The following is a 25,709-nucleotide window of genomic DNA, read 5'->3' as shown; positions in this document are numbered from 1 at the left end:
AATATCAATTTGCGAAATCCGCTTGAAAATTAAAACATTTTGTAAATATATAAATGTACTCTACATAAAAATCAATTTTGGTCTTGAATAAATAACTCGTTTTTATCATTTCTAATGAAAATATCAATCCAAACTGTAATTAAAGTTGTGTAAATATATAGAAAAGTGAACTCTCGTTAAGAGAGGTGATGTAAATGCGAAGATTAAGCTAAACCTGTGTCGAACAATATGTGTATTTTTTTTTGTTTGTTTTTTCACATAGAAGTTAGTTGGGGGTCCACATATTCCGTACTTCCTTTAAAACAAAAAAAACAAACAAAAATAGTTCTTATCCAGAATCTAAACTAATTAAAAACAAACTAAAAAAAAAAAACAACATTGATGTATGTATCTATTACAAAATAGAAATGTCAGATTCCAAAAATCACAAATTGCTTAAGCAGAATCTTTAATATGAAATTTTTTTTTTTTTTAGTGATGTTAATAGTAAATTGTAGTTATTAAACTGATTTTGATTTCAGTAGTTCGAATTAAGTTGTCTCCTTTATTTCTTAAACATGATGGACTAAAATACAGCGTTTTGCTAAATTTGATTTTCTTAGATAAAAAAAACCTACTTGATTAATTTACATTAGTTTTTGGAATACAACATTTTCATGTTTCGGGGTATGTACATCAGAAAAAATTTTCTGTTTCCTTTTTAATTAGGTTAAATTCTGGCCTTAAAAAAAGACAAAAAGTTATGATATACTTACATCTTCTTCATCTTCTATCTGTACTCTGCCACATTTTAGAGCATCAATATCATTTTGACAGTTGTCAACAAAATGATAAACTAAGCGGTAATCACTGAAGATAATACTTCCCATCTTTAATAAGAATTGTTTACAATTACTATTTGTAAAATTATCTATATATTCTATTAAACAGGGAATCACCAATCCGGACCCTGGGGCTAATGTACGGCAATCAGCAGTCTGGAAAAAGAAAAAAAAATTCACATTAATAAAGACTAGCAAGACTTATGGAAATTCCACAGCGGCATCTTTCATATGTAATATATTACTGCTGGGCATTCTGTGGACGTTCAGCATGAATAGAGATCCCCACGATATTATTGTAACCATTTTGTTAAAACTGTAAAAGTATTTATTTAAGTATCTAGTTAATGTAATGTCAGAATATATCTGGTTATTACGCTTTATCTCCAATTTCCTTATAGGAGTGTAACCTATTTTCCTTGTATAGATGCCCGGCACAAATGGAAACCCATAATATAGATCATATGGTATCATTGGAAGAATGCTTGACATAGTTAAATCCTTCTTAAGAGAAAAATTACAGTTTAAGGAGTTGGTAGGTTGGTTGGTTGTTTTTGTTTTACGGCATATCAACCCTTTTCGGGTTATTTAATGCCGAATCCAAAGATTTTGAAGAAAATATTTGTAATAGAATATATTTGCTGTTTTCAAGTCGGTTTCTATTTAACCCATAGTTGAAACTCTAACAGGTACTACCACTCCGGGTCAGAGTGGACCTGGGAGCAATGGTAATTAAAGGGTGGCTCCACACTCCCCAAAGCCTGCAAGCTGGGGCCTCACCATTGAGGGACTTTTACCCTCTGCAGGGAGGCAGTCGGTGTATTCTAATGCCCCACCGACAGGGCCGCAGTTGGTAGGAGTTGTGATGTTGGTGAAAAGTTTTTTTTGTCTTTATGTTATTTCTCTTCACCCCATCTTTATCAATATGGATATTTCTATTAATAACAGCTTGACCTTCCTTTATTTCACCAAATTATTTTTTTTTAATTTTTAAACGAAATTTCAACATTGATTGATCATTAGGTTATTAATAGAACCAAATTGTTATAAAAGTTTTATCATGGTAATGCTTTAATGTAAAATCAAAAGATGTACATAGCTTCCAAAACTTAACCTTTTAACAGATGAACATTTGACAACGTAAAGCCAGAAATGATTTTCTCTTTAACACTTTGAAGGTTTTCAAGGGAAGTTACTCTTTGGGGAAAAATCTTCCACAATGAAGGAAAGGTGCTTTTTTACATTGGTGATCTTTTAAACCAACGCATTTCAAGTGAAAACGTTATATACTTACCTGTCATGGTAAAATTAGTATAAATTCCAAAATTGACAAAAAATGATCCAGTAGAAAAATAATTACAAGTAAAAATAGAATGTATTGAATCATCAAGTTTTATTGTACATTTTAATATGGAATGGTATGACCCATTCAGTATGACAAAAAAGGGAGATAACCCTTGACTTAAAATAAGGGCCTTGCTATCTTTTAAACATGCTTTCTAGGAACATAATTTTTTTATTTAAAATATTTTTAGCACATCATCTACTGGATCATTTTTTGTAATTTTTTGAATTTATACTAATTTTGCCATGGCATGTAAGTACGTAATGTTTTCACCTGAAATGTGTTGGTTTAAAAGATCACCAACGTAAATAAGCACCAAAGGAAGAATTCTGAAGTTATCTTGTAATTAAGTTTCAAAGATAAACAAAGGCTCTAAAAATGGTAAACTGATCTGTCAAAACGTAATTTGGTTTGATGTGTTGCAAATTTTGCAAATTTTTTAGTGTAAATTAATAATGCATATAATAAAAAAATTATGTAATAAACGCTTTCTCAATATGAGTGTTAAAAAAAAAAAAGTATAATTGTGATACCACATGGCCCCCAACGCAGCACAAGGAATTCTAGCATAATTAATGTTTACATTTCAACTAATAAAAAAGTAAATATGTAAATCAATGGTTGTATAGAAAAAAACATGAAATAATTACGAAAAAGTTAAAAGCATAATTAAATACTTTGTGTGTGAGTGTGTGTGTGTGTGGGTGTGTGTGCACATGTGTAAGCAGATGTTTTACCTAGCATAGCAAAGTAGGATTTGTTTTAAACAGTAAATTAACCAATCAGATGTACAGCGAATCAAACGAAAGGTTTAAAAATAGAGTTTAATATTATTATAATCAGAGGTAAAATATAGAACAAAGAAATAACCTTAAAAAGTACTTCACTATTTATCAAATCAACATGAATATTGAAAGACTCAAATTACAGCCATCATAGCAAATAGGTTTCAGAAGGAAAATATTCTTGCTAGTAATACGATATACAACCGTTAAAAAATATATAGGTCAATATGCAATTTAAGACAATTGTTTATATGATATGAGAAGTTGGACACAGAATTGTAGGAAATTCTTTTTAATTTCGCAAGTGGTTGGTTCTGTTTAAGTCAAATGAAAAAGTGCCTTCAGTCAAACAAACTTCCTAGCTGGCCTAATTATCAGAAAGAAACTTAAGCAAACTAAATTATATATGCTAATGAATATTTTTTTGTGGCTTCCTTCAGTCTTAACAAAATATGAATACCCATTGTAAGGGTGTCTGCAGATGGAATTTTTGTGGCAAGAGTTGTGCAATATCTCCAGAGTTGGCGTTGTTAAATACCAGTGGCAAGTGGAGGTTTAAAATGACTGGAAACAATGCTGAAATAAGCAGAGAGCACATACAGTACCTAGAATTCCCAAATGGTTACAGATCCGGTACTAGCCAGAATCAACGTTAACTTCGGTGATTTGATGAGAACTAGTGTGTCAAAGTGAACATGCCGCATAAATATATTAGAAAAGAAAAAGGTTAGTATGAATCACATATCTTTAATTGCTATTTGAGTCTGACTTTCAAAATCTGTCAAGATAAATGTATGTGTTATATATCTTAATATTTATCTTCCTTTAGGCTTCTGCTGTCATCAATTTTGAAATTTATGTTTTCATTGACACACACATCCCTTCTACATCTTCACCTGTATTGTTCATTCATGGTGATATTTTTCCTGTACTTAAATGATAGATTTTTTTTTTATTTTATTATTTGTGTATATCAACGTTTCTTACTTAAATACAATAAACTGCCTATTTTAATGTTCTTTTTTTTTTATAACTTATTCACCCCAAACAATGCATATTTATTCACATTATACTTAAATTTCTACATGTTACAGGGAAACAGGGAGGGAATTCCAAAAGGAAGTAGTACAATTAATTATTAAAGTAGGTTTTTTGGCATCTAAAAAAACCCTACAATGAATGTTACGTTTCTGAATTTTTGAGATGAGGATTGGTTATTCGTATTATTTCGATTCATTGGATTACTGTTCTCATTTTGAGTGTTATTTTCACAATGTTTTGGTAGATGTAACCTCCGACCTTCTTCAGGTGTATCCTGTCGAATTCATAAATTTGGCAGAATTTCTAATGGAACCCTTTATTTAGTTCATGAGGGTAGCATGCTCTTGTTCTGTCAGCCATGACTGGATAGAGTTCCTTAGTAATTCAGTTGTGTTTTTCGGTTGCCCACACTGAAAATTGACCCCACAAGGATCTGTGGCGCAGTGGTTCAGTACTTGGAAAAATCAATTGTGAAAGTGATATTCTCCTGAAGGTTCAATTCTCAGTAATTGCAAATTACTTAGGACCTCTATCCAGTCATGGTTGATGGAACGAAAGCATGCTAGCTCGATGAAATAAAGGGTTCTGTTTGAAATTCAATGCAAATTCCAAAGTTCAACAAAATACATCAGAAGAAGGTTGGCGGTTACATTCACTGAAACTTTGTGAAAATGACACTCAAAATGAGAATAGTAGCCAAATAAATCCAAATATGAATTGCAGTGAAGAGGTGGGATTTTGTTGTGGAGATACAAGTGTAGCAAATGCATTGGAGCACATTCCGTGAAAGTAGTTTTAGAACAAGCACAAGGATGGGACAGAGTTTATTAAAAACATCAGTGCACACAAACAACAATGCATGAAAAACAATAAGGAGCTTGTTAAGATACAGTCAACAGATGAAAACTGCTTATGTGGTACCAGTTTTCAAGAGTTCTGGCGAAAGATCTGTCCCATTAAATTATCGCCCTATTAGCCTTCTCTCGCTTTTCGCCAAAATATTTGAGTCCATAATTAACCAAGCTCTAGTCCATCACGTTACAGCTGCTAAACTTCTGACTGACCATCAATATGGATTTAGGCAAGCCCGTTCCACAGCAGATATAGTAACTAATCTCTGAACATATATACCGTTCACTGGGCAAAGCAGGGGAGAGTAGAGCGGTAACCCTCGATATATCTAAGGCTTGACAGGGTATGGCACAATAGTCTTATAAGGAAAATCACATCATATGGTATCACTGGAAGAATACATAACGTAATTAAATCCTTCCTAAGTAAGAGAAGAATTCAGGTTGTCCTCGACAGTTGTACATCTTAACAATGATATAAATGCGGGAGTATGTCAAGGGTCTATCCTAGGACCTTTACTATTCCTATTAATCAGAAATGACCTCTCCCTGATAAAATTGTCTCTGAGATGGGTATATTTGCTGGTGACACTATCTATGCTCTATAACGGGCACGAGGGGAAAACTAATGAACACATATCTAAGGAAATGGCAGAGACAATAGAAGATCTCCAATCCGTAGTGAATTGGGGACAAAAATGGATGGTCACATTCAATGCTACCAAAACTAAACTTGTTTCTTTCAATAATTACAAAAAGCCTTCTCTACCACCAATAGCAATGGCCAAAAACATTACTTGAAAGTACTTCCTTCAAACTCCTCGGCCTAACGTTCACAGGGAACATTAGTTGGAACAGATACATTGAGAGCATAGCCAAGGCTGCTGCGAAGAAGGTAGGCTCTCTACCGTGCGAGAAAGCTACTTACTCCTGAAAGTATCCTGTACCTCTATAAGGGCACCATTCGCCATGTATGGAGTACTGTTGTCATATTTCGGCTGGTGCATCTGCTACTAGTCTCTCACTTCTGGACAGGGTTCAAAAGAGAGTCGCTAACCTGATAGGTCCTGAACTGTAATCTAAGCTTCAGCCTCTGTCTCATCGACAAAATGTTGCATCCCTCTGCCTGTTCTACAAGTAATTTAATGGTGAATGCTCTGACGAACTACAAGCAGCTAAATCTCACCCCTACACAGTAGAAATCATTAGGTATAAGAAAGCCTTCTACTCCAATAGTTTTTTTCCCAGAACTGCTAGACTTTGGAACTCCCTTCCGGGATTCTGCCTTTCCAACTGTACTGACATGCAAAAGTTCAAGTGTAATGTGAACAAAAAGTGTTATATGTTTGAAATAATGAACTTTGTTATGATATTAAAAGAGAATAAAGGCAAATGGAGTCAAGATAATAAACGAGGTGCAAAGTCAAGAAATAGATCTAAAGGAGTCTAAATATTAAGCGGTGAAAAAAAAAAAAAAAAAGATGGTAGCATGGCGGGAGGTTACATCACAATGGTTTGAGTTGGAAAACAGTTAATTTGTGAATACAAAAGTTCAGTTACTTCAAAAAGAGAAAAAAGATTATATAAGAAATATACCAATCATTACAGAGGTGAAATAACCTTACTACAATCAGTGCACAATTTTGGAGTTTTACCAGAATAGTAAGGGAATTTTAGAGGAATGTGTTGATGTGTGGGGGTGGGGGTCATTCTGAATTATGAGAAAAGATTTTGGTACCAACTATTATGGCCAAGAAAAGAATCTGATCGATTAGTCAGTATTTGAAAATTTGAAAGAAAAAAGTATAACTGAAAATTTAATTTAATGAAGATGCACTTATGAGAGTTATAGGGAACTAGCCTAGGTGCCTGGCATTGCCCGGGTGTTTTTTAGAGGTGTGTGTTGAGCAAAAAAAAAAAAACATGACTTCTTTGCAGTTGTGCTCATTGCCAAACCGGAAGTGGCAAAGGTTTAAATTAAGGGTAGTCAATTGAAAAGAGGGGATGACTTTCGAAAATATCAGCGAAAAAAAGCGACCCCTCCCTGTAGAAAAGTGCCCAGTTAAGGGTGAAAGAATGTTTTGGGCCAATTTTTCGGTATTTGTTCTCTGAAGGGTCGAGCTTCAAAACGATACCGAGCTCGTGAAAATCGGTTGCTTCTGTCAATATGCATACATTTAAACAGACAGGCGAGATTTATATTATACATATCTTATACGAGCAATTTTATCAAATCTCCACAAGATAATTTATTAGAATAAAATGTGAATACTTAGAGAAACAACAATTAAAATGTGAATTTCACATGTTTTTTTTTGTTTTTTTTTTAAAAATATTTTAATTGAATATCGTGACAATTTTTTTTAGCAGAATTAAAAGTATTCATGTAAATAATTTGTTCTCAGCACACAGGCGATATAATTGAAAAGAAAAAAAGAGGGGAGGAGGAAGTCGCAGAGAAAAAAAAATAGTCACTGAAACAAAAATAGTTAACAAAAGAAAAAAGAAATTCGTAGGTGACACTGACTTGTATATAAAAAAAATGAACTAATAACAGCAATGCAAATGGAGTGAAGTAGGCCCTCATCAAAACAGGTAGCACGTTTAGCAAAAGGAATATTCCCACTTCTAGCGTTGCATAGAAAGAATAGATTGTAACTTTGGCACACAAGTTTTGAGAGCTTGCATTGTTTACAAACTCATAAATTGCATATATTCGATCAACATTATCAACTTATTGTCACTGATAGTTGCAGCTATCTTCTTTATATTGTGTACTGGTAGACTTACCAAACATAGCTACAAATGCAACCACAACAGAAAATTGCAACAAAAAGCTACGCCTACAAAAAAAAAAAAAAAAAAAAGAAAGAAAAAGTTATTTATAAATAATATACATACCACTTCTAATTCATGGCGACACACTTCTTTACCAGCGTATTCAAACCGATCATCTTTAGTTAAATTTCTTTTAAATGACCATAAAAGCTGAAAGAGAAAAAAAAAAAAACATTCATATATGAGCAAAATTAATTGAAAAGAACACACATACCATTTGCCTCAAAACAAAGGTGACAGCTATAACAGGTCTGGCAACCATGCAGCTCGAGTCCATGATCAAGTGGGATTGCAAGAATAAAAATTACTGAACATTAGTTAATTAGCAATCAGGATGCACCTTGGAACAATCAATTTAATTTCATAAATGCAAATAAAAATAACTTCCTCTATCATAACTAAATTCACAAAAAATATATTTACTACAAATTAGAAACATAGATGATGAGTCAAGGTTTAGAGAGACCAATTGATTAAAAGCACAAGTTTTATATAATTTACTTCCTTTATCATAACTAACTAAACTCACAAAAAAATATATTTACTACAAATTAGAAGCATAGATAATATGAGTCAAGGTTTAGAGAGACCAACTGATTAAAACACAAGTTTTATATTATTATACTATTATATTATAAAACTCAGATCGTCTTGTGTGGACGTTCACCTGGTTTACAGCTTCTAGTTTGAAAAACCCTGCGCATGTGCAAATAAAAAATAAAGCCATGAAAGCTTTTTGTTTCAAATCAACAATTTTTTCGCATTTAAAATATGCAAATAAAAACAAAACTGTAAATGCCCTTTACTCTTTTTTTGTTTTTACATTATTTTATTTGTATATTTCATTCCAAGTTGGAATTGTTTTCAAACAAAAATAAACCAAATATATTTACAATTTAAACTATTTTAAAGTCATATATATATTCTGTAATTGACAGTTTAAAGATGTTAAAATTACTCAAATCAGCTTGCTCAGTCGTTGAAACTTTATATTAATAAAAAGAAACTATTAACCATCAACACATAATATCTAACTTTTTTCATAAATAGAACGTAAAAATGTACAAGTAACTGTTACCAAAAGCAATAAAAGTGACATCTCAGTTAACTGGTCGATTAAAAAAAACTGAAGAAATTAAAACCATTTAAACCGTTAAATCCTATTTCAAATTCCTTTAATTTTAAAAGTGAACTGATGCACCTTACAACAACAACAACAAAAAAAAAAGGTCAATTAATAATTTTTCATTATGTATATGAAATCGAGTGAAGATAATCACACACATTTGAATATACAGAATCTATCTTGAACTTGCCAATTTTACATTTCTTTTTATTCATTTTAAAAAAAATACAATTTTTTTCATAATTTGCCGGTGAATGTTGAAACTCAAATACCAAATAAATTTGATATTCATGCATAAAAAAACATATTTACTTGCATCCCCATCAAGGGCAAAGGTTGGGTTATGCGATTAAAAGCTTGTTTTTTTGTGTTTAAAATATGCAAATAAAAACAAAACTGCAAATGCCTTTTGCTGTTTTCTTTTTTTGTATTTTACATTGTAAATTGGAATCGTTTTCAAACAAAAACAAAAATTTATTTACAGTTTAAACTAAAGTCTTTTATATAATCTGTAATTGACAGTGTAAAGTCGTTAAAATTACTCAAATCAGCTTGCCCAGTCGTTGAAACTTAATAAAAAGAAACTACTTAACTATAAACACATCTTTTTTTATGAATAGAACATAAAAAAAAAATCATACAATAAGTAACTGTTACCAAAGGCATTAAAAGTGACATCTCATTAACCAGTTAAGAAAAAAATGAAGAAATTAAAATTATTTAAATGGTAAATACCTTTTTTATGATTTAACCTATTTTTAAGTCTTGTATTACATTTGATTTCGTAATTGGCAGTTTAAAGATGTTAAAATTATTTGCAAATATTAATACTTTGAAGATTATGTAAAAAATAGACTTTTTAGCTTGTTAAAAATGGGCAAAAGTTATAGTTGTTCATTTATGATGTGCTTTATGCCATACTGGCTTTCATTAAGAGTCACATTTCTTTGTTTACAAAGCCATTCGGCAGAAGTGACATCAGACAAGTTATAAGCTACGGATGACCAACACTATATAATGTAGCTCTTCTTTTTTTTTTTTTTTAAACCAGATATAAAAATAGAAGTTTTGGTAAATTTTCACTTTGTTTAAAACTGAACTGCTCGACTTTGTAATTCCCTCCCTGCTTCCCTAACTGCATGAAAATGCAGAAATGATTTGGACATTGTTGTCCAACTTCCCACTTAAGATGGTTCCAATAAATCATGCTTTATAGTTGTGCGTTATGTTTCAGTAGCAATATGCTTTATTTGGGCAAATAAAAGTTATAAACAAGTGTTATTAAGCCTAAAGTAATAGCCAGTTTCATCAAGCATCAACACATCATTACCATACAATGAAACTGGCTATTTGTATCTTAAAAAAAAAAAAAAAAAAAATCAAATAAAATTTTTTAAAAAATAAATAAAATATCAGCAACCATGTGTTAGTGAATAAGAGAAATAGCTGATTTCAGCGAGCATCAACATCAGGAAAGTTGTTTTTTTTTCTTTACTTTAAAAACATGAAAAAAATGTTCAGCATACTCAAGTTTTAATAAAAAAAAAAAAAGAAAAAAAAAAAAAAAAGAAATTGCCAATGTTTATATTATTTTTGCTTAGCAGTTTTTTTTTTTTTTTTTTTTTTTTTTTTTCTAACGCAGACTTTCTATGCTACAGTATAAATCTTTTGAGAATATTTTTTTAACACCAATTCATATTTGACAAATATATAATTGCTTAAATACAGGCTGTTAGTAAAAAAAAAAAATATTAAAGGCAAGTAGCAAAACTTGTTTGTTTCACAATCTGTTTGTGAATGATTATGTATTTTTAAGGAAGAAAATAGTCACATAGACTGACTTATCTGAAGATTTCAAGATAGTATATAGTAGCAGGTTTCTAAAAAAAAAAAAAAAAAAAAAAAAAAAAAAAAAAAAAAAAAAAATGAAATTTCTTAGTTCATGTTTACATTACAGGCAGAAGAGGACAAGCTGGAGGTGGGGGTAGAAGACAGCCGTTGGGGGGGGGAGACAGTCAGACGGAAGGAAGGAAGGAGAGGGAGACAGATGGAAGGGGTCCTTGTATTACCGTGGCTACCGGTGGGTGGCCGTGGTATTACTCTAGTACAGGGGCGGGCAAACTTTTCAGTGTGAGGGCATTAAAAAATTCTAAATTTTACCCCCCCCCCCGCATAGTATATTTTCCAATATAATTGATATTCAAAAAAGACAAAATAAAAGGATTTCAGAGAAAAAAATATAATTAATTTTCATTTATTAGCATTTTAAAGTACTATAGAAGATTCCCATAAAACACATTTATTTGAAAGATACAGTAACTTTAAACTTTAAAAGAAAACAATTTTATTAATATGTATTTTTAAGTATGAGCTTCATATGAAACACATTTGAAAAACAAATAAGCTTGTTTGAAGAATAAAAGCAATTCTTAACTAACTGTTTAAAGAGATTAAAAAATCTTATTAATTAATATTTTAGAATAAAATCTTTGAAAAGATACACATAAACTCAAAGGACAAAAATGAATATATATATTAAAAAAGAACCGTCACATAAAGCACATTTATTTAAAAATAAAATAACTTAATTTTAAAAGGAAAACATTTCTATTGATATTTTAAAACAGTAACTTCATATGAAATACATTTATTCATAAAACATAATAGCTCAGCAACTGAGCAACAGAAGGATCAAAATGACTCAGTGAGAATGATGCAACTGACTGCAATCATTTACCAGTTTGTTGAAATTAGGTGTCAAGTTGCTTGTACTGATTCTTAACACTGACTGAAGATTTAAATCTGTGAGAAGTGATCTGTTCTTTGACTTGTTAATTTTCAATATGGAAAAAGTCTGCTTACATCTGCAAGTTGAAGCAAATAACACAAACATCTTCCTTGGAAAATTTTTCATATTTTTACACTTTTCTGGGTGCAGAGATGCATAAAATTCGACTAGTGGTTTATTTTCAAAGAGCCTTTTTAAAGAGTTGTTGGCTTGCAAGTCAATAAGATCTACCTGTAGTTCTTCGGCAGTTGTTTCAACGTCACATGCAAATCTTCCGATAAATTCCTCTTTTAGAGTCATCAAGTGGGAACTGTATTTGTCTGATAATGCTTGTGTAACAGCTCGTGTTTTCAACAGTGGAAAATGAACAAAGTTTTGCTCTTTAAGCTGCTTGGCAAAAAGTTTAAGTTTCAATTGATGCAATAAAAAGACAACACACTGTGCGATGGAAAATCTTTGATTTTTTTTATTCATCAAGGTCACAGTGTTTGCCTCTGAGTGAAGGAGTGCCATCAGTTGTAATACTTGCCAGTTTATCCAGGCTTAACCTAGACATGATTAGACTGCTAATGATACTGTTGTATAAATCGTTTCCAGTGGCTGTGTCTTTGAGAGATTCCATGGATAGCAATTCTTCTGTAATTTCAAAGTTTTTGTCAATTCAAAAATGGATAAGCATCGAAAATTTCACGAAAATCTGACCATTAGTTGATTTTTGCTAGATTTGTTAAACGGATATGTTTTCAATGCTTACTACGGGGAAACGTTATTTTAAAGCGCCAATTATGTAAACACTATTTTCGTCTCGCAATTTCATTATTTTCGTACGATGAAAATTTTTTTTTTTAATTATTACTAGTTTATTTTTCTCTTCTTTTAAATAGTACAGAAGTTATATTGATAATATTAATTTATAATAAAGTTACATCGTGTTACATATAGGGGGGTAATTCTGTGGTGAATTTTGGAGGTGCCTACGGATCTCCTAATTTCGTTCCAGTGCTAAAAATAATTTTCTAATTGAACACGTGAGCAAGAAATCGTACGAAAATAAGAAAATGAATATCAATCAATGTTTGAATATATTCACAGATAACTAAAAAACAATGTTTTTACTTGGTCTTCGGGACAAGATCAAAGTGTAGTATCTGTTTTTCAGATGCTGCACTTCAATTTCTTGTTCTCTGTCAGTGGAGGAGAAATCCTTCACGACTGAGAATTTTTATTTTTGTTCTTTTTCTCCACGATAAAACAACCCTGGTGTCTAACTGTCCGGGGGGGGGGGGCATTGTAAATAGGAACAACTATTGTGATTTTATTTTCAGAAACAAGAATTATAAACAAAAAATTATATATATAGGAAACAAACATTTTTGGAGTTTGTATTACTGTACACAGATTCGAAAAAGTTGTCAAAAAAAAACAACAAAAAAACAAATATATAACAAATAAATGTTATCAAAGGCAAGATAAGTTACTTGTCTACTGAACTGGATATGTTTTTAGTGTTTTTATTTAATGTATCACGTTTATTCAGCTCGAAAAACATAGTTTTTACCGATGTATTGGAAAATTAAAAATGGCGCCCGACTCTCTTTGACACGGTAAGTTTGGGAAAAGGAGTTAAAAATAAAAAAAATTAAACAAAATACTGTTAAAAACCCACGGTGTCAAAGAAAGAATCGGCTGCTGCCGTTTTTAATTTTCCAATACATCGGTAAACACTATGTTTTTCGAGATGAATAAACATGTTACATTAAATAAAAACACTAAAAGAATATCCAGTTAGGTAGAAAAGTAACTTATCTTGCCTTTGATAACATTTATTTGTTATATATTTGTTTTTTGACAAATTTTTTCAAATCCATGTGTACAGTAATACAAACCCCATTTTTTAAACGAAAAAATAAAATGTTTTTAATTTTAACGGGAATAATATTTTTTTTATTGTTATAAACATGAAAATGGAATTTATAAATTTATCTGAAATCATTGATATTTGTTAAATTAACGGGAAATGAAGCCATTTTTGATTGGTATTAACATGAAACGATAGAATTTATAAATTTATTTTAAATTATTTGGTTTTTTTTTTTTTTTTTTTGATAAATTATTTTTTCGCTGAATTTGTTTTTTCTATTAAAATTGACTTATTTCATGCATTCGTAGTTTTTAACAAAAAATCAGTAAACCAGAACGAAATTAGAAGTTCTGTTCCATTTTTGTGACAACCGAAAAACATAGCGTGCTTATCCATATTTACCATAATGTTGATACAATTTACGAAAACATTAAAAAAAAGTAAAATGAGTACTTCAAAATATAGTTATCGAAAACATAACAAAAAAATTAGAAACCGAATGAAACAAATCAAAGATTCGATTGGTATTCACACATTTTTGCAATTTTTTTTAAACACCCACAAAATTTTACCTTTTATAAACTTTTTGCATATATTGAATTAATTTTTGGTCATTTATAGAAAAATGAAAAACAAGATTAAAAGTTTGTTTAATAAATATTTTATAAATCAGTTAATTTATTTTAATCAGTAATAAATGTACAAAATTGACTAATGTAGGCGTCCTGGAAAATTTTAAATTTTAGATATTATTTGAATCAAGATATTTTGAACAAGTAAATATTTGACAAAACGGGTCAATATTGATTACATTTTTTTTTAAATATTTTGCTTGAATTTGCATAAAACCCTCTTATTGATATTCTAAAAAGTTTGACTTACGAAATTACATAATGGGAATTTAAATTTACTAAATTTTTGTAACAAATTAACATAAAATAATTAGTCAATATTTTTACTTACGAAAATGCTTGCCAATGAATTTATAAGATGTCCTTTCTTTGGAAATTCTAAATATCATATGAAAATTTTAGTGCCTTCAGGAGTAACGGAGATGGGAGAGAGAGTTCGCTAAGACTTGACTAGCCGGTCGGCTGTACCCCAGACTACAAGCGCCAGATTTTATGGTCCCCACAATATTTTTAGTATATCAAAATAATTTATTGCCTGTTTTCGGCCACGAAAAATCAAAAAGGATCCATAAAGCTATGCCTGGCAGTCTAGCTTGGAACCAAGTGTAAACTTACCAGTCCCCATAAAACAGTCATTTTTTAATGTGTAATTCGTAAGGTTTCCTTTTACTTTATTTGTTTTCTTCAGAAATTTAGTTAGATTGTTAACGAAGATATTTTTTCATCTCCAAATTTTCATTTTTTGCAAGGATCTGTCCGTACTTGTGTCCGGCAGTCCGTCCGTATAGCTATCAGAAAACCACAATTCAATATTCAGTACTTGGAGGGCCCGCATAAATACCTTTGCCCACCATAGTTTGCCCACCCTTACTCTAGTAATACCATTAGAGCACTGGGAGAAACTTGTGTAGCTGCAAGAGTTAGGAGGTGATGGAATAAGTTCAAAGAACTTCTGCCATTATTAACCAGCTGAGCAAATCTTGTTATAAACTTCGACTTCTGTTATAAACCCGCCTTCCATCTGTTGATTAGGGGAAAAGACTACCAGGCATGTGTAAGCAAGTGTGATGTATGAAAGTGAAACCTGTCTCATGAAGATTAATGATATGTATTGCATATATATATATATATATATATATATATATATATATATATATGTGTGTGTGTGTGTGTGAATATGCAAAGATAGTACTTGAGTTAGTACGTGTAGACTATTGAAGACAGCAAATTCAATTTACTAATAAATAAAACAGAAGCGATGATGATGTACTTGAGAGAAAGAGATAAAGATCTGGCCAGAGATAGGTAAGTTTGAAAGTCAATTTCTAAAGATTGTTCAACACTTGCCAGCATGTAAAGCAAGCATTAAACCGATAATGAATTTAACTCAAACCAAACATAACAATTTTGGTATTAAAATGAAACAATCATTTTAAAAGATGCAATATCGAAGACTGATAGTGACAGATTGTTTCAAATTTACTAAATCTAATTATCTCAAAATGTCATATGAGGACCAGTAAAGTTTAGTTGATATTTTAATTCTTCGTAAGACCAGCATCATCTTGATGTAAAACTTTTTTTGTTTTTTGTTTTTTTAAGTAGAATAGAACTTAGCAAGGTGGCTACAAAAGTTTATTCCACACACACACACACACACACACACACACACGTTGCTGCTGCTGCTGCTGCAGTTTACTTTTGTCAAATGAATACATCAGCACATTATTTATATATTTGTCAAGTTGAACTATTTTAGATTTTTAAATTTTGTTTTGACATGTAGAAAATGAATTAAAAGAAACGAGGAGAAAAAAAAGAATGGATTTACATTGCTGAGCAAGTATGAAAGCATTAAGAGTTCGACAGCGATAGATAACAGGTTGTATACACAGATTAAGAATATTTTTTCAGGAAATCAGTATCTGAGAAATTCACGAGATTAGCTAAACAATACTGGGTGGCTGTAGAATAAACAAGTTACTAGAATGAAGACATTTTCGAATTGAAAATAAATGAAGGAGAGCACCTGGTTTATTGTGAGAAATATAAAAGTACCTTTTTGTTAAGCTAGGTCAAAGTGATAATAAAAATAAATGATTTTATTTTGTGAGTTTCCTGTTTGCCATGGACAAATAAAAAAAAAGATTAGATTTGTCACAGGAGACAGCAGACTACATCCCAAAAGAGGCTAAAGATAGAAAAATTCTGAACGGTAGAAGACTTCTGGGCGCAACTTAAAGGTGTAGGTGAACAATAAAAAATAAAGCGGGCCAAAGAAGCTTCTTAATACTAAAAAGGGTTTGGGACTAAACCGCCCAATAATTGGAATTGCAAATAATTAACAATAATTGAAGAGGAGAGAAGTGAGCCAGAGAATAATAATTAGTGCTGTAATAAGATTCAATTTTGCCTAAACCACAACCTTTGGAAAAGTAAGGTCCCAAGAGAGACTAACTACTTTAGAAGATTGGAACTAGAAATTTACTAGCAACAGTGTCAACTCAATCAAGGTTGACAGGTGCATCAGATGAGACAAAGGTCAAATGAAATGTGTTAGCACTTAGGGGAGGGAGGCTGTAAATACAATACAATCATCGAGTCATTTTTCTGCCTTTTTTCTAGTATGTGTGTTCTTGTTTCTTTCCTTTTTGTGAACATTTACCATATCTCTAGTTGCAAGAAAGAGAGGCAAAATTCAGCCGTTGGCAATTTATTTCCTTGTGCGACACTTGCAGTGCAAGCTTTAAAGTGTGTAGCACTTGCGCATTACTGTTTTTTTTTTATTTTTTATTCTTTAAGAACTCTTGAGAGGGAGATAATTTCAAAAGACCTAAAAAATGTCAAAGTTTTGTGTAATTTCTTACTTAAAAAACAAAAAAAACAAAAAAAAAACACTAAAGTAATACAATAGCACAAAATAAAAGAAAAATGGATTGCCACATTTAATGCTAACAAGGCAGTTCTCTTTTCATTCAAGAATTATAAGAAACTTTGTGGCTGCAGATTGTCATAGCCTGGTAGCACCCTTACCAAGAGTCCAAAGTTAAAATTCCTTGACCAGACTCAACATTTTCAGGTAACATGAAATCGACTAAATAAATAGATGTTGCCAAGTCTGCTACAAAGATAAGCTCGCTACCGGTCTATAAAATTTCTCACATTAATGAAAATACAATTAAGAAAATTCTGAAATGAACAAAAAAAAAATGTTGATTATAAGAACATGTACGACTTTAAAATTTATAGTTTTGAACAGTCATTATTGGGATGGAATATGATGATTTTTTTCTTTCATAAAAGAAATTCAATTTTTTTTTCTAGTTTTAACAAAAGGCATTTATTCATGTTCCATCTTGTTCTTTCCAGTTCCTCACATCTGCCATGTGGTTAACAGTGTCCTAGTGCTGAACATGCTGATAAAAGCACTTTGATTTCATTCCTTCATCAGGAGCAGCCCACCCTGAAGAGTTTAGAGCTGTTCCGTCATAGGTTTTAATAAATAAAACAGAATCGGGAACTTGATCGAGAATGGCAGAGTCTAGACTAATGTCAGCAGTAGAACCAGATTGACTAGTTCTGTGTATTTGGAATCCTAGTACAGTTTGTAGTGTAGTTCATAATCTTGTCAGTAGCTGGATACTTGATGCTTTGCTAGGGCTATCAAGGATGTTTTTATCATAATACCATCACTAGATGGGTTGCCTACCACAGCTACTCTCCTCAAGAGAAGGCTACTCCACACCAGTTTCCCAACCCGGTATTTTACATCTCTTCTTAAACTTGTGAAAAATGCCAAGGATTAGAACATCAATATCCTTATCATTCAAAAACAGTTTCTTCTATTCTGACACGGATATTGACATTGAGTACCACATGATCTAGTCACTGCCTCTTGAAAGAAAAATTTGGCCAACTCATCTGTAGGGGGTCTAGGCATTCTGCTTTCATCGAAAGCTATGGAGAATTTATCGAGTGTAGAAAAGATATCAAGAGTTGTTACTGCCAACTTCAAGGGTACTCCTAAAACAATCATATCTTGCTATAGTCCCCACAACAATAGTACCGATGAGGAAATTGGTCAATTTTACAATACTCTACGTTCTACTCTGGAGAATGCTCACAATTTTCTCTTAGAACCAGAGGACTTCAACGCTAAGCTTGGAACAGATGATGCTAAATTCACCTTCCATGCAGAAACCAACCGTAATGGTGAGCATCTCATTGACTTATGGAGGAATTTAGCCTCTATCAAACACTATGTTTATGAAGCGCAACAATCAACGGTGGACCTTTGAGTATCCAAATGGCAGCAAAGCCCAACTAGACTTCATACTGGTTCGTAAGAAGTGGCAGAACAATATCAAGGACTGTCGAGCATACTCATCTTTCTCTTCTGTGGGATCTGACCATCAAATTGTCTGCCACAGTTAAACTGAGTTTTAGAGTTTCGAAAAGACCAACTGCGAATCCCATGAAAGCCATTGACTGGAAAGCAATCTACCATGACAAATCTATCATCTCAATATGCAGTAAATGTGTTTAACAGATTCCATAAACTCTCATTAGGACTCCGAGAACTCTCAGTTAGATTCAAGGAACAGACTTTATCTACGGAAACTTGATTAAAGCTGACGAGGAGTTGGCTCTATCTACACTCTCCAAAAAATCATGAAGAAGTGCAGTTCAGACATCAAAATCTCAGCTCAAGAAAATCTCAAGAACATCTCTATGTATCACTGTCACCCTTCTCAGAGCAATAAGAAGTATCCCTCGACCAACCTTTATCTTGAGGAAGAAGCAGCTTATATTAATGAGAAAATAACTGACATTTCCCATCTTCATATGAATTAACAACACTTTGGGGGTTTGGAAAACTATAAATGAACTAGTAGGAAAGAAATCAAAACTTCCACCAACAATCAAAGGTGGCAACTGTGACCAATGACTTGGTAACTGGCTTTCTCATTTCAAAAACTGTGGTAATCCCGCAAATCTGCCAGGCCTCGTGTCCCTCCCAAAAGTTCAAATTAGTAGTGCTTTGAAGATATCAACAAGAGAGTACACCATTACAGAGTTAAAATGTGTTTTAAAGAAAACGGACAAAGCTCTGGATTCCAGTCATCTTGTGGAAGGACCCTATCTTTCATCAATTACTTCTTAACCTGTGTAATTATGCAAACACCAGCCACGTTTCACTAACCATCTGGCTACGATCGCAAATCATTCCCATTCCCAAAAAGGGTGACTTAACTAATTATCACGGTATTTTGTTGCTTCCTATAGCAGCAAAAATCTATAACAAACTTCTAAATGGTATTCACCTTGAAATACAGCCCATTCTATGCAAAAACCAAAATGGTTTCTGCCCAGATTATTCTACTTTTGGACAAATCCTCACTGAGCAAATCACATTCTGCAATAAAACTGCAGCTTTTATCTTTGTGGACTTCAGCACCAGGCACTCCTATCTTCTCTTAATCAGCAGCAAACTGTACAGGGCTTCACCTGAATGCTACCAAAACTGAGTGTATGGCAATCAAGATTTGCAACAATCACAAAATTAAAACCCTCACAAATAACATCCTCAAATGTGTTGAAGACTACAAGTATCTAGGATCACACATCAGGAACTCTGAGAAAGATTTTTACATTACATTAGAAAAGGCATGGCATGGACTGCTTGTAACAAAATGGATAAGATCCGGAAATTCAATCTTGCTTGCAAATTCATAATCAAAGTTTTCCATGTACTTATTGAGCCAATCTTACTCTATGGATTTGAAACTTGGACTTTCAGCAAAACAATAGTGTCGTTTGGATGGATGTTACAAACGTCTTTTGAGAAGAGTACTCAATTCTAGAAATGGTGTATGGAGACTTACAGAGAGTATCAACCTCAGTTTGCAAAAGACGTGTTCAGTTTGCTGGGCATTATGCACACGCCACAGATGAACTTGTTTCATCATTTGTACTGTGGAGGCACCCATCATCTCAATCAATCATGAAAGTTAACTTTTCAAGATAGGATACAGCAAGATACATTCATCTCCAAGGAAGATCGTTTGGGTGGTATGACAGGGAATACTGGAAAGGTGTAGGGAGTTCTATCTCAGCTGAGGCTACAGGATGATGATGATGTGATTAACAAAACTGCCATTTGGACATGCCTTTTCCAGTTCCTCATACCGCCACTAGGTTATATGTCTATCTCATGCTGGCATGTACTTCCTGGTTGCTGTTGCTGCCATGTGGTTTAAAATCTCTCAGCTTTTCTTTCCTTCCTCCTTCTCCACTGTGACATTACTTTGCACCATTGCTTGGTCATTTGCATACTTGAGATGCTACTTTGCTGCTACCCAAACATCAATGGCTTTGTTGCATAAACATTGTATGTTTTTATATAAAATAGTTGTTCATTTCTTTATTACAAAGCATCCAATTTTCAGCCAATGATCCTCTGACGAATCCACATAATTCCCTGGAGAGACTTAATGGTGCTCAATATGCCAAAATATAGAATCACTCAGTCAGATGGCACAAGGCTATTATGTTTTAAGTTCTTAGCATGGGCTTAAACATTATAAGCAATGATATTGTGGCTGTTCAAATAAGTAAATGTATCATACTCCCTTCCTGATGGTCCATCTATGCCTCACCTTTTTAAATTTGTACACATATCTAGCAGTGACAACTTTGCAAATTTTAGTGATCCAAACTTAACGATATGTAGAGTATTTTTAAAATTTAAATCAATGTATAAAAGATTTTGTAAAAAATGGATAGCAGAAATCCTTAAAGGAAGTGAGAATAAATTCTAATTAATGCACATCTAGCACAAAGTATCCGGCTCCACCTGCGGATCTTACAAAAGCTCTACATTGTATATTCCTCTCGGCCACCATCAAAACCAGTGGATAACATGTAAAATGCTAAACTTCTCCGACTAACAAAATGGATTTAGGTTGTTATGTTCTTCAGTGAATATCTTAACAGTAATCTCTGAATGCATATACCAAATACTGGATAAGACAAGTAAAACTAGGGTGGTAGATATATCCAAAGCCTTTGAAAGTTTTCTCAGGAAAATCAACTTGTAAGGTATTAGTGAATATTTAATATAAGATCTTTCTTAGTTAAAAGGAAGATCCAAATCATCTTCGATGGCCATACATATAAACAAGAACACATGAATAAATAATGCCATAAATCGATATTTGGACCTTATATTATTTTTGAACTTCATAAACTACTTTCCTGGTTAAATTGTCTGAAATGAATGCATTTGCTGACACCAAGCGCTATTCCCAATATGAAGAAAAATCAAATTCCCATACATACAAGGCAATGGCAGAATCCTTAGAAAATTATCTCCAATATGCAGTAGAATTGGACCAAAAATGGATAATTTAATGCTACCAAGGCAGAGCTCTTTACATTCAACAATAAGAAACTTTCTAAACTCAGATTGTTATAGCCTGATAGCACTTTTCCCAATAGTCTAACGTTCAAACTTGTTGACCTGAGATTTTCAAGTAACATAAAATAAAGTATATAGAAGATGTTGCCAAATTTGCTGCAAAGATAAAATTAAAAAATTTATCATCACATCTGTCAGCATTCTATATCTAATAAAGCTACCATTCACCTGTGTATATAATATTATTGTCACGTCCATGTTGATTCACCATTAACCTTGACCTTTTAAACAGGATGCAAAAAAAGAATTTTTAACCTAATAGGTACCACACTGTCTGTCAAGCTTCAACCTGACACATCACTGCAATGTTGCATCCCTGTGTTTGGTTTACAAATACTTTCATGGCATGTGCTCAAATGAATTTATGCCACTACTCTCAACAACAACATCACAACCCACCTGACTTTGATAAAAATCCATCCCTTTATTATAGAGTTTCCAAAAAATGCTGCAAGATTTTCTACTCCAATGGTTTTTTTTTTGTTTGTTTTGGATTGGGGGTCTTTAGAATTCAATTCATGTTCCTAACCAATCCAATATACAGAAATCGGAATACAATGTGAACAAACATCCAGCTTCCTAACTCCCCACTTAGGTTGCTGCCCCTAAAAATCTTGTTCTTATCACAGTAGACCTTTATAATTCAGTGGCAGTATGCCTTGTTAGAGGGGGTAGATAATAAATCAAAAATGGAAGGTTTACAAAAATCTGCCTCCTACATTACTCAGAAAAAATTCACTTTGTAAGATTAATCTCCTTCAGTGTCGTTACAATTCAGAACCCAGACCCAACACGTTGTGTCCGAGTCACAAGGACACAAACAAAAGGAAATTTTTTCAGTTTTTACAAAAGGCATTTATTACTGGCATTTTCTAACAACGCATTTTCATATTGTTTCACATTTTAGTTTGCCATGTTTTAAACTCTGTTGTGTCGAAGACATGTCTTTAAAAATCTTACACCACGACATGCTTTTTCTCCTGGTCCTGGCCATATGGTGGATTTTCCTTTTTCTTTCCCTTCTCTTCTTCCGCTGTGATGACACTACGTACACTGGCTCAATCATTTGCACGTGTCTTGTGGCTGCTACTGCTGCTACACGCGTGTTAGTGGCTGTTTCTTGGATGTTTCAGCTGATGTCCAATGCATCTCATGACATCTTTGTATGTTTCATCAAGTGATGCATCTTGCTATTTCATCAGTGTCCAAACTGTCGAGCCATAGAACAAGACAGATTCCATCATAGACTATTTATATTAATTTAACTTACAAAAACAATCAGCGGAGATGGTTGTTTAGCATATTATTCTTCTTTTAAGTTTTACATTGCTGAACTTGAAAGGGTTTTTTTTTTTTCCTGAAAATTTTTTTTTTATATAAAAAGTCTTATAAACCTGATCATGTAACACCAAAATTAACAGGAAATAGTAATCATACACCAAGAAAGGTTATAACGAGTAAAATCTTTGTTTGAATGGATGAATAATTCATACAGAAATGTCGACAAGTTGAAATGCAAAATGTTTATTTTTACTTGCCGACATATTTCTATTAATTTTATGCATGCACAAAATCATAGCTACTCGTGGTTTAATTTTTTAAATTTTTATCTGTCGGGTTAGCTCAAAAGAACACCTATGAAGGATTAAATGTTTTCGTTTTGATTCTAGCTGATAGCACTCCAGTCATTTTTTTCCCCTAAACTTTTGAAATCAGTACTATGTATATATAAAATAGAGAATTGGCTCTGTTATAATAAACATGAAATTTGCATGAATTAAAATATATTTAGGAATATTTTATTATCATCCCTCCTATTTTAAAATAAAAATTTGTAGAAGTTTTGCTGTTTACATCTCATTCTTTTTCTATCCGTTTGGTTTTCATTATTTGAAAGAGGTTGAATAATTTACTTACATAATAGGCATTAGAACTAGTTAGTTAAACAATTTGCCATGTAGAAAATATACTTTACATTAACATTTCTGTACACACACACACACACATTATATATATATATATATATATATATATATATATATATATATATAACAAGTAACCCATTAAAGAGTGTTGATAATTTTATGACAATGAATAAACTGCAATAAACAGGATAAAGAAAATGTGGAGCATTCGATTGTGGTGGTTACTAAAGGTTGATTGCTTGAACAAGATCACTTGGGTACTTTTAAATAGAGAAGCACAGACCAGATAATTGGGATATTCTTCCTGGTCACATGAAAAAAAGAGAACAAACCGTGTAAAATCTGGAGAATTTATACCAAACAACCAACTCCACAGACAGTTTCGAAGTTAAATTAATATAAATAGTCTACGATGAAATCTGTCCTGTTCTATGGTCAGACAGTTTGGACATTGACGAAATAACAAGATGCATCATTTGAAACATGCACAAGGATGTCATGAGATGCATTGAATATCAGTTGAAACATCCAAGAAATGCTTATATGAACACCTTCCTCCTATCCAAGTGTCGTTAAGAGAAAAAAGCTTGGCTTGCAGGTTATTCCTAGCAAATTCGAACCTGTAACACCCTCCTATCATATCTTATGCAGTAAAAGATTGGTTGAAAGATCATATGACACCTGTCGATTAAGTTGTAGAAGACTGAATAATATCTAAAGGATCAACCAAGTAATCTCTTATCGAGATGGTTGGATAGAACAAATCAAGAGAATAAGAGTAGAATTCTCGACTTGATTGGCGTCATTCATGGTTATTAATTCATTGAAAGAAATACAAGATAGCAACTCAAACCAGATTTACACATGAGAATTCAGATGAAACCACTAGACTATCACACTGCAACATCCAATAAAGCAGATTATACACAATTTAAAAGACTATGCTTAATATGATATATATAATGGAATCTGTTAATGATGACCTAGTAAATTGAGATTACAACCAGGCCTTGCACAAACAGAGGATTGGAGAATAGCCATCTGACAAAACCGACTAACATGCATGGAAACAAATGTTAAAAGGATGCTCTTGAAGGCCATGGAAATACATTTCTTCTTGGATATTTTTAAAAAGAATTTTTTTAAATGAAAATGAAGGTTTAAAATTAATTTCTCTTGGAGATTTTATATATATTATATATATATATATATATATAAATATATATAAAAAAAGAATTTACTTGTGCGAATGGAAATTTAACTAACTTTCTCGGATTCTGCATTTTTGGATTTTACCGTCATCGTATACTTTACCCTTCACCAGATTATCCATTCACATGAAACCACTTTTTTATTCACCCTATTCCCTCTGCTTCACTTTTTGTTATCAAGATCTATGACTTACTTGTAGTTTCATCAAATACTTTTGCAAGCAAAATCTGATCCCGCATTTTGCTAAATCCTACCCTCTGATGAGAAGGAAAGTATTTCTTCGAAACTCCACAGATTAAGGACTATCCACTTATTTAGTGTTTCCTTTTTAAAATTAAATGTGTTTTAACTCTTTTTCAAAGTGTTTTTTTTAACATGTTTTATTAACTATTTGTTCTTTATATATATATATATATCACACACACACTTGCTAAACGGACTATGGTGCTATCAGCCAGAAGTGAAATTGAAGGCAAAATTTTCTAAGTAAAAAAAAAAAAATTTTTTTAAATAAAAAAAGGAAAAATAAATTAAAAAAAAAGGAAAAATAAATTAAAAAAAAAGGAAAAATAAATTAAAAAAAAAGGAAAAATAAATTAAAAAAAAAGGAAAAATAAATTAAAAAAAAAGGAAAAATAAATTAAAAAAAAGGAAAAATAAATTAAAAAAAAAGGAAAAATAAATTAAAAAAAAAGGAAAAATAAATTAAAAAAAAAGGAAAAATAAATTAAAAAAAAAGGAAAAATAAATTAAAAAAAAAGGAAAAATAAATTTAAAAAAAAGGAAAAATAAATTAAAAAAAAAGGAAAAATAAATTAAAAAAAAAGGAAAAATAAATTTAAAAAAAAGGAAAAATAAATTAAAAAAAAGGAAAAATAAATTAAAAAAAAAGGAAAAATAAATTTAAAAAAAGGAAAAATAAATTTAAAAAAAGGAAAAATAAATTTAAAAAAAAAAGGAAAAATAAATTTTTAAAAAAAAAGGAAAAATAAATTTTTAAAAAA

General features: G+C 31.8%; 1 protein-coding gene across 2 annotated transcripts in view; it reads right to left on the bottom strand.

Moving 5' to 3' along the window:
* LOC145277765 (Golgi apparatus protein 1-like) overlaps nucleotides 1-25,709 on the bottom strand; it is a 173,553-nt gene that overhangs the window by 83,715 nt on the left and 64,129 nt on the right. For both annotated transcript variants that reach the window (XM_080129516.1, XM_080129507.1), the window contains exons 3-4: nucleotides 7,745-7,831; nucleotides 756-977 (exon numbers count right to left, since the gene is read on the bottom strand). In XM_080129516.1, the coding sequence (XP_079985642.1) occupies nucleotides 756-977; nucleotides 7,745-7,831 (309 nt within the window). The remainder of the gene's footprint in view (nucleotides 1-755; nucleotides 978-7,744; nucleotides 7,832-25,709) is intronic.

This window comes from Euprymna scolopes, chromosome 1 (genome assembly GCF_053919585.1).
Source record: "Euprymna scolopes isolate OS-2025 chromosome 1, ASM5391958v1, whole genome shotgun sequence".
NCBI classification, from domain to species: domain Eukaryota; kingdom Metazoa; phylum Mollusca; class Cephalopoda; order Sepiida; family Sepiolidae; genus Euprymna; species Euprymna scolopes.
The sequence above is the reverse complement of the archived record's forward strand: the minus strand, read 5'-3'. Positions and strand labels throughout refer to the sequence as shown.